The 9899-nt window shown below is 44.5% G+C and overlaps 1 protein-coding gene across 1 annotated transcript in view; it reads left to right on the plus strand.

Moving 5' to 3' along the window:
* The window catches only part of LOC103801839 (disco-interacting protein 2 homolog A-like), a gene marked incomplete at both ends in the record, with an annotated part of 44231 nt that extends 34690 nt beyond the window's left edge, over positions 1-9541 (plus strand). Inside the window, 12 exon segments of the mRNA XM_009074273.1 lie at positions 1500-1636; positions 2031-2111; positions 2306-2433; positions 4449-4563; positions 5724-5925; positions 6061-6170; positions 6309-6389; positions 8010-8133; positions 8436-8557; positions 8880-8991; positions 9201-9310; positions 9411-9541. Of these exon segments, the coding sequence (XP_009072521.1) occupies positions 1500-1636; positions 2031-2111; positions 2306-2433; positions 4449-4563; positions 5724-5925; positions 6061-6170; positions 6309-6389; positions 8010-8133; positions 8436-8557; positions 8880-8991; positions 9201-9310; positions 9411-9541 (1453 nt within the window).
* Positions 9542-9899: the final 358 nt, after the last annotated feature.

The raw sequence follows: 9899 nt of genomic DNA on the forward strand, positions 1-9899 counted from the left end.
TCCAGTCTTTGGTAGGGCATCAGCATGGTCCTTTGCACAGCAGGATTCTTATCCTCTGCCAGGATTCTCCTTGGCAGGTTTAACTGCTGAGAGTCACCATCTGTCAGAATGTACATGTGGACTCATCTGAAGAAAGCAAGCTTTCTTGCCAGGAATCCACGTTCTTCGTGACATGCAGTCCACATGTACATTCCTGTCCCATCTGCTTTTCCCTTCTCTCTAATTCTTTTTCAGATGCAATGCTGTGAGAGAGACTGAAATGGTGGTAGATGCACTCTCTTGTATGTCACACACGAAGCAGGAAAAGGAGAAGCAAGAGTACAGGCTCCACAGATACTGCAGAAGGGCAACCTTGCAGTATAACCTGGCAGGGCAGAGCTGTGCCTGCTATTAGAATGTACCTGTAGACTACCTGTATCATACATTGGTTACTGGTAAGTCTGGGGTTTTTTACTTGCTCAGGGTGATAGGATTGTCCTTGGGCTTCACAAATGGAGCATCATTTGGGGACTGTAGGCTAACCTGTTGCTTTTCCCAAGTTGGTGAACACACCGAGGGCTGTACATTTGTGCATGCCCAAACTGTTGCGCTTTCTTCAGTTAATAACACTTCTCTCTGCATCACTGCTTAAGTGTTACATACAGAGTTCTGATATTAGCTGAAGTTGTTACCTGTAGTAATAAGCTATTTCATCAGTTTCAATTTACCATTAAGTTTTAAACAACATTTCTTTTCATTCTTTCCTCCTGAAATGCAAAATGTGTTTCTTTGCATGACTAACTGATAGTTCTTATTGTAGAATTTGATTTCAGCCTTTTAGTTCATACATATAATATCCAGCTGCTGAGACTGTTGTTCCTGTTTGGACTTTGACCTGTATTGGAATTTGTATGGCATCTCCTCACTTGGTCACCCAAGGTTTTCATTTGAAAATCATAGAATCATAGAATCATAGAATTTTTAGGGGTTGGAATGGACCTTACAGATCATCTGGTCCCAACCCCCTGTCCTGGGCAGGGACACCTCCCACCAGACCAGGTTGCTCAAGGCTTTATCCAACCTGGCTTTCAACACTGCCAGGGCTGGAACATCCATCACCTCCTTGGGCAACCTGCTCTAGTGTTCTACCAGCAGCTCTGAGTCCATGCTGGCAGCAGAGCTGGCTTTGTCATGTTTATTTTGTATTGACCCAGGTAGACCCAGTGATTTCTTTCTTAATCTTGTGTCTTAAGTACTGAGTCAAACTCCCTTGCTCCGTCATGCCTTGGATTCAGCTGCAGCTGATGAAGGCTGTGAAGCACTGTAAGAAAAAAATATTGTATTCCTGAGCTTCATCTTTGAGAACACGAGACTAAGAGAGCTGTCTCTGACATACTCTGAGTTTGCCGTAGCTTGTAGATTATTGACACTAAAGTCATGATCTGTCAGTAGCAGAGCACTGTGTATGTCAGCTGCTGGAACATGCCAACACTGTGGTTCTGTATTCTTCCTCCCTGCAGCCAATGTGTGTGTTGTGAAGGTGGATGGGACTCCTTACCTGTGTAAAGCTGACGAAGTTGGAGAAATATGTGTGAACTCGGGAGCGACTGGGATAGCCTATTTCGGCCTCCTTGGAATCACCAAGAATGTGTTTGAGGTTTGAATTTCTTTGTTACATAAAGTGTAATTGTTAGTTTTCTAGTATTTCTTCTTGCAAATAGACTCATTTGCTCCTTAAACTTAAAAAGCCCTGGCCAGTTACACTTTTTTTTGTCCATAGAATCATAACCAGAACCTCTGTCTCTTATAACCAGATGTACCAAGTGCCAACTGCAGTCAATCAGCTGCTTGTGCCTGTGCTAGCATTTGAGTTCATCTTAACTCTGAATTAATGCAGCAGTCTTATGTGCAGTTACCTGAAGACATTTCAGTCTTTCTGCCCATATTTTTCCTTGCAGTGGTACTCCAATTTCATGTTTTCCCTTTTCCTGCAATAAAGTGAAGGTGCTTATCAGTCCTGTGAGTGTCTGCATCCTTCTGTGTTCTTCCAGGCCATCCCTGTGACAGCAGCTGGTGTGCCTGTTTCAGACCAGCCCTTCACAAGAACAGGATTGCTTGGCTTTGTGGGTCCTGTAAGTGTGAACAAGTCCTCGGGGCCCTACCTTATCCCGACTCCCAACTCTGAGTGATGCCCTGACTTGAGCAGAACGATGACTCAGGGCACCTACCTATGGATCTCTGTAATATTGTTGGCTTGAGTCAGGCATGTATTGTCAGGAGTCAGGAGGTTCTTCCGCTCTTGTGTCTAATTCTGCCTTCTTTTCAGGACTATTTGGTGTTCGTGGTAGGAAAATTGGATGGCCTGATGACAGTTAGTGGCCGCAGGCACAACGCAGATGATGTGGTAGCCACCGCATTGGCAGTGGAACCCATGAAGTTTGTTTATCGGGGAAGGTGGGTATGTTAAAAACTTCAGCAATGCTGATTGGGCTTTGCTGCTTCTTTTTTTTTACCCACAAACAATCAGCAAAGAACACAGTGTGCACAGGAGCAATGCATGTGGATTTTTACAGGTGTGTTTTTTAGGAAAGGTGGCATTAGGCTGTGATATGCCAGAAAGGACTCGGCTGTCCCTGCTAACTTGGAAGACAACCCTGCTTCATGCATAGTAGAGTTAAAATCAGTTTCACATAGTAGAAAGATAGATCTTGAAGTGTCTAAGATTTCTTTCAAAGCTTCTCTTTAGACAGTCAAATGAAGCTCATGTGCCAGATGTAAAACACCTCTGTCTCCCTTAGCCTTTTGGGCAGATTGGCCAAGAGAGGAACTATACAACATGTTCTAAAGAACAGACTAGGAGTGTTGAGGCTGCAGAATGACCCTCAGAGATCGTGTGTGTTGTAACACTAACCTTACTGCTCTTCAGTGGGTAATGACTCAATGTCTAGATAAAGATCAGTGATAAATGGGTGCCCAGGTTTCCATGTTGGGACCAGTCCAGGCTGGGAGATGAGCAGATCAAGAGCAGCCCTGCCAGGAAGGGCTTAGGGATGCTGGACATACCCAGGCCATGTGTGTTGGCAGCCCAGGAAGAAACCCCCTGTGTCCTGGGCTCATCTCCAGCAGTGTGGGCAGCAGATGAGAGGGGTATTCTGCTCCTCTCCTTCATTCAGGTGAAACCCACCTGCAGTGCTGCCTTCAGCTCTCAGGCCCCCAGCACAGGAAGGACTTGGACTTGCTAGAGCAAGTCCAGAGGAGGCCACGGAGATGCTCCAAAAGCTGGAGCCCCTCTGCTATGGAGGCATGCTGAGAGTCCTGGCTGTTCAACCTGGAGAAGAGAAGGCTCCAGCAAGTCTTTCCTGCAACTTTGCAAGACCTAAAAGGGCCTTGTAAGAAAAATGGGGACAGTTTTTTTGTGAGGCCTGTCACAATAGGACAAGTACTGATGGTTTTAAACTAAAGGAGTTAGATTCAGACTAGATATAAGGAAGACATTCTTGCCTGTGAGGGTGGTGAGGCACTGGCACAGGTTGCCCAGAGAAGCTGTGGATGCCCCATCCCTGGAAATATTCAAGGTCAAATTGGGTGGGGATCTGAGCAACCTGTTGAAGATGTCCCTGCTGATTGCAGGGGAGTTAGAACTAGATGACCTTTAAAGGTCCCTTCCAACCCGAACTATTCCATGATTCTATGAAAACCAAACTTCCCTCATTTTCATAGAATCAAACAGGTTGGAAAAGACCTCCAAGATCAGCAAGTCCCACCCTACCATGGTTACTGGACCATGGCACTAAGTGCCACATCCAGTCTCATCTTCAAAACCTGCAGGGATGGTGAATCCACCACCTCCCTGGGCAGCCCATTCCAATGCCTGATCACTCTCTCCACAAAAAATCTCTTCCTAAGATCCACCCTAACCCTCCCCTGGCAGAGCTTGAGTCTGTGCCCTCTTGTCCTCCTGCTGGTTGCCTGGGAGAAGAGAGCAACTGTGCAATTAATACAGCATTAAAATAATGGCACATACCTATCCTAGCTGAGGCATTATAAATATTTTATCCTAGAAGATGCAAGGCTAAAACTAAGTAATTCCAAAAAGGGAGAGCAAGCATATGCTGGTCAGTGATTTGGCACAGTTGTCTTTCAGAAGGGACATTGTTTGTAGGTGCCACAAGTGCAGTGTGCATGGTATAGGCGAGGTTTGCACAGCCCCTGCACGTATGGAACTTGCCTGTCACACGTGTGCCACATTGGTGACTGCAAATCCACCTGACTCCCACCAGAAATCTGTGACAGCACTGAACCCACATGTGTTCTAAATTTGTCTTTGAATCTGTGATGACCTGGCATGAATAATGCTTGTGTGTGTGGATCAGTGCCGTGAGAGGTTGCAGCCATTCCCACGTGATGATAACCCATGCTCTGCTCACCGTATGTTGCATCCTATCATGATTCTGTCCTTTGTGTTTTAGGATAGCAGTGTTTTCTGTGCCCGTTTTGCATGATGATCGGATAGTGCTTGTGGCAGAGCAGCGCCCTGACGCATCAGAGGAGGATAGTTTTCAGTGGATGAGCAGGGTTCTACAGGTAGTCAGTCTGTCCTTTCTCTCTTTCCAGGTGAATAAGGCTGATATGTGAAATGAGAATATTAGAGCATCTTTGATTTTTCCATAAGCAAAACCTCTATCAGTGTAACCACAGAGAGCTGTAATAAACTGCTTTGTTTTTTCAGAGTGTATTTCAGGGTTGATAGTTTACAGAGTTTTGTAAAAAGTAAGACTTTCTTTCAGAATTATTTTTTTTTAACTCCCTACTACCAGGATTCCCAAAGTCCTAATGGTGTTGGGTTTTGTTTGGGTAATGCTACATGTCTCTTCTGATTTCATACTGAAAGGTAACTCTGAAATGTTCATGAGTGCCAAGTATCAGATCAGGCCCTGAAAGCTTTTTATGTCACTAACAACCTTATTCTATATCTCCAGCAGTAAACATTAAAGTCTTTTTCCATCTATCACTTTATTCTGTTTCCTCGGGCTTGGGGTGGCTGGAGGGAGGGGAATTGTGATAGATTTGCATTTGTGGATTCCAGAATTAATCCGTTGGCTCTAAGGAAGTAAAAATTGAGAGGGCAATTACAGAAGGCTCTGGTGAAGAGACAACTGAAGGGAAGGATAGAGAGAAAACTCAAGGGAAGTTTGCTCTCGAGAGTAAATCAGTTGGCTAATAACGGTTTCTAATTTCAGCTTTCTGATCTGTTTGGAGGGAATGTCTGGTAATAAAAAGGCTTTCTTTATGGGAGAAAATATTTTTATTTCTCTTTTTATAAGTGTCATAGCTAAAATCGACACTTCAGCTTTAGGCAGCAAAGATGCTTCCCTCCCTATTTTTGTGGTTTTATGTTCTACCGCGCTTTTGTGATTGTGCCATACATGCTAAATTTGCTGTGAATTTTGGCTTTTGAAAATCTCTGCACTTTTTGCCCACTTTTAAGAGACTTTCCTAATCCCTGATGTGCAGGTGGCATCCCCTTGATAGAGGGCACAAGCAAAGTCCTGGGTCTGCTCCTGCTCCCATTGAAGTCATGGCACAGCTTCTATGAGTTCAGTGAGTGCAGAATTGGACCCTTTATTTGCAAATTGTGGTGCAAGTAAAAATTTTCATGTTCTAAATGGCTTGAATTCAAATTCTTGCTTCAGCCACATCCCAGTTGATAATGTGGAATGTCTGTTTTTTCACTTTCTGTCAAGGCTATCGATAGCATTCACCAAGTGGGTGTCTACTGCCTTGCCTTGGTGCCAGCCAACACTTTGCCAAAGGCTCCCCTTGGAGGAATTCATATTTCAGAAACGAAGCAGCGCTTCCTGGAGGGTGCTCTGCACCCTTGTAATGTCCTGATGTGTCCCCATACCTGTGTTACTAACCTGCCCAAGCCTCGACAGAAGCAACCAGGTGAGGAAACCAGAGCATGTGCTAGTTCTGTCAGGTCTGTGTTCCATGTGGCATTTACAGTGATCTGCAGGCTGAACTGTAAGTTGTTGTGTGTTCCTCATGTTATTTTTCCTCATTTTGCACTGTTCTTTTCAGATGTTGGTCCTGCATCAATGATAGTAGGAAACCTTGTAGCTGGGAAGAGGATTGCACAAGCCTCAGGGAGAGATGTTAGCCAGCTGGAGGATAACGACCAGGCAAGAAAGGTGACACTGATGTCCTGGTAGTACAGAATACTTGATTTAGCTTATTCAGAATGAGAGAAGACCAGGTATGGTATTCTGTTGAAACAAAACCTGGGGCATTTCCAGTGACTCCAAGTGTCTCTTTTTTTCCCATTTCAGTTCCTGTATTTAGCAGACGTTCTTCAGTGGCGAGCTCAGACAACTCCAGATCATCCCCTCTTCCTTCTATTGAATTCCAAGGTGAGATGCCCTTTAGGTCGTACTGGGACATTGACATCAAAGCAAGAGATTGTTCAGATTCTAAGGGAATTGCATCTAGAAGTCTTTTCCTAAAATGCTTCAGGTTATTTTGATGAAGCAGACAAAAATTGCTAGTTAGTAAGCAGCATAATTTTTCCACTTCTGGAATTCTGTGCCATATCTTTTATTCTGAAATGTCAGTGTGCATTTCCTTCTGGAACACAACTTTTGTCTTGTTAGTGGAAGCAACAATCCTGTCATCATCCCTGAGCACAAGGGTCACCTGGAAGTCAGAGCTGGAGGATTGCTTCATTAGAAGACCTAGAGCTTAAGTACAGAACCCTTGGGACAGCTTTGGAGTCATATTTTCTAGGAGCACAGTCACATCCTTCCAGAGACACAGGTGTCTTGTCCTGGGCTAGGCTCTGTGCCCAAAAAGAATGGCACTTAGAGTGACAGGACCAGCCCAGTGACAAATTGGATCTGCCTTGTGCTGTGCTGTACTGCGCTGCAGACAGTGGGATAGGGAACCTGCTTCCAGAGGGTCCAGCAGCAGTCCTTGGGAAGTGGAGGGTTTGCCTTTGGGGTCTCACTCAGAGAGGCAAAGTGTTTTAGGATGTGGTTCAAACCTGTAATTTGTCTTATGAGACTGTGCTTTAACACAAGAAACCACTTCAACATTATTACTCTTAAAAGTCACAGAATCTATTCTCTGAGTAAAGAGGATTGTGAGGGAAGTTTTCTGGTATGAAGAAGCCACTTCCTGGGTCACTTTGTTCAGGCAAGTTTTACCATTGACAAGAAGACCCTGTGAAAGGAAATACAAAACTTGAGCACAAAGAAATCACCTGTTGGTGAACACCTGTCTTGAAGAGCTGGGGACTAATAAGCTACAGTACTGCATGTTAGTGTGTTCACAGCTCTTCATGACAAACCATTTTATTCACACCTTTGCATGTCAGTGTCCAAGTTACTGAGCTGCTGCTCAACAACACGGTATATTTACTGTTCTGATGTATAAAATTCTCTAGCACTGTAACAGCAGGTCCAGAGAAGAGCAGCGAGGCTGGTGAAGGGACTCGAGCACAAGTGCCATGAGGAGAGGCTGAGGGAGCTGGGGGTGTTTAGCCTGGAGAAGAGGAGGCTCAGGGGAGACCTTATCACCCTCTGCAACTCCCTGACAGGAGGTTGGAGTCAGGTGGGGGTTGGTCTCTTCTCCCAGGCAACCAGCAGGAGGACAAGAGGGCACAGTCTCAAGCTCTGCCAGGGAAGGTTTAGGTTGGATATTAGGAAGAGATTTTTTATGGAGAGAGTAATCAGGCATTGGAATGGGCTGCCCAGGGAAGTGGTGGATTCACAGTCCCTGGAGGTTTTGTGGCACTTAGTGCCATGGTCTAGTAACCATGGTAGGGTGGGACTTGCTGATCTTGGACGTCTTTTCCAACTTGGTTGATTCTATGATTCTATGAACAGCTCTTGGTACCAGCAGTTTGGTTTCCAGAGCATTGAGACAGGGTGTGCTGTAGTTAGAATAGGCACAAAGAAATACTGCACCTGCAGCAGGTACTTTGTGGAGAAGGGCTGGAGTAAAGGTTTCTGGTGTCACCTCTTTCCTGGCAGGGCACAGTAGCCTGCAATGCATCATGCATCCAGCTGCACAAGAGAGCAGAGAGAGTGGCAGTTGGGCTGATGGAGAAGGGACGGCTGAATGTAGGTGACCACGTGGCCTTGGTTTACCCTCCAGGTAAGGCAATACAGACAGCAAAAATCACAGTCAGCACAAGAAGGGAAAGTCCTGTCCATGGAAACATATCCCTCCAGATTTAAAGTTTGTAGGGCTGGAATAAGTTTTGATAATTCTCAAATGCAAAACATCTAAACTTTGTGGAACTGGGCATGGCCAAGTGCAGCCTGTTGGTTTGAGGAGGCCCTTGTGACAAATCTTTACATCTTCATAAAATCAATCAGTGTGTCTTTTGATTTTGTGGAAGGTTTGGCCTATTGTTCTGATAAAAGTGGCTTTGATTTCACAAATATCCTTTACAGGAGTTGACTTGATAGCAACTTTCTATGGGTGCTTATACGCCGGCTGTGTACCCATCACTGTCCGCCCACCTCACCCACAGAACCTTGCCACCACTCTGCCCACTGTCAAAATGATTGTAGAGGTAGGTATGAGACACTCCTCTCTTCATGTGTTTGGGTAGTGCACAATGGTTGATGCAGCCTGATGAATTGCTTTGCCATACTCAGTGTAAAATAAACTCGGGGGGAAAAAAACCGGTATGCTGTGGCTGAGTCAATAATGACTTTTCTTCCAGAAACTTGTTTAAAATGTCTTTTTTTTTGTTGTGATTCATTTTGCTTTTTTTTTTCAATGTTTTTCTTCATCTATTCATCTTACTGGTTATCTCATGGGGATGGATATGACATCACTTGAACATGCATTCCCTGGTTTTATAAATGGTTTTAACACTGTGCCTTTTGCAGGTCAGTAAGTCTGCGTGTATACTGACCACCCAAGCCATAATGAAACTGCTCAAGTCCAAGGAGGCTGCAGCAGCTGTAGATATTAAAACATGGCCCACTATTTTGGATACAGGTACACTAGCCAAAATGGAAGTAGTTTGAAGAGTTTGTTACACTATAACTACCTGCTTGAGTGGATGTGTTGCGTGTTGCATTGAAAGAGATGTCCAGAAACTATAAGAAGCATCTGGTGATAATGGTGTAGAAGCACATTTTTTTGTCCTGTGCTCTTTTTCCATAATAATAATATGGTACCCTTCTCTTTCTATGTTTTGCAAATAGATGATATGCCTAAAAAGAAGCTGGCTAGTGTTTTCAGACCTGCATCTCCTGATATGTTGGCATACTTGGACTTCAGCGTGTCTACCACTGGTATATTAGCAGGAGTAAAGGTAGAGTTACAAGAGAGATGTTTCCTTACGTTTTGAAAGAATATGTGAGAACCTTTGCTAAAAGAAAAAGTCCTGAGAGCTCCTGGTTTTCCTTTTGCAGATGTCACACGCAGCTACAAGTGCCTTGTGTCGCTCAATAAAGCTCCAGTGTGAGCTGTACCCGTCCCGACAGATTGCCATCTGCCTGGACCCTTACTGTGGTTTGGGATTTGCACTGTGGTGCTTGTGCAGGTAAGTCACTGGAGCTGTGAGACTCCTCACATGTGCCCAGCTTTCTCCACGATCCCTGGGTGAATCTGCAGAAACCCAGCTGAACATTTTTATCTGTAGTTCAGTACCACCTTTTGTGGTAAGAAAATACCTGAAGTCAGTTAGTTACTTGAGTAACTTCAGGTTTACAAGGACTTCACTGTCTGTTTCACATTGGTTAAATGAATCCTTTTAAAGTCTTTTGAGATTAAACTATCTGTTCTGAGAAGACCTTTGAAGTGTTCACTGCATCCTGCAGTATGGTATGCACTGAGAAATCCTGCTAAAGGAAACAGGTAAATGTTCCTTAAAATTGCAGATGACACAAAGGTGGGGGGGA

Source organism: Acanthisitta chloris, unplaced genomic scaffold, assembly GCF_000695815.1.
Source record: "Acanthisitta chloris isolate BGI_N310 unplaced genomic scaffold, ASM69581v1 scaffold37764, whole genome shotgun sequence".
NCBI classification, from domain to species: Eukaryota; Metazoa; Chordata; class Aves; order Passeriformes; family Acanthisittidae; genus Acanthisitta; species Acanthisitta chloris.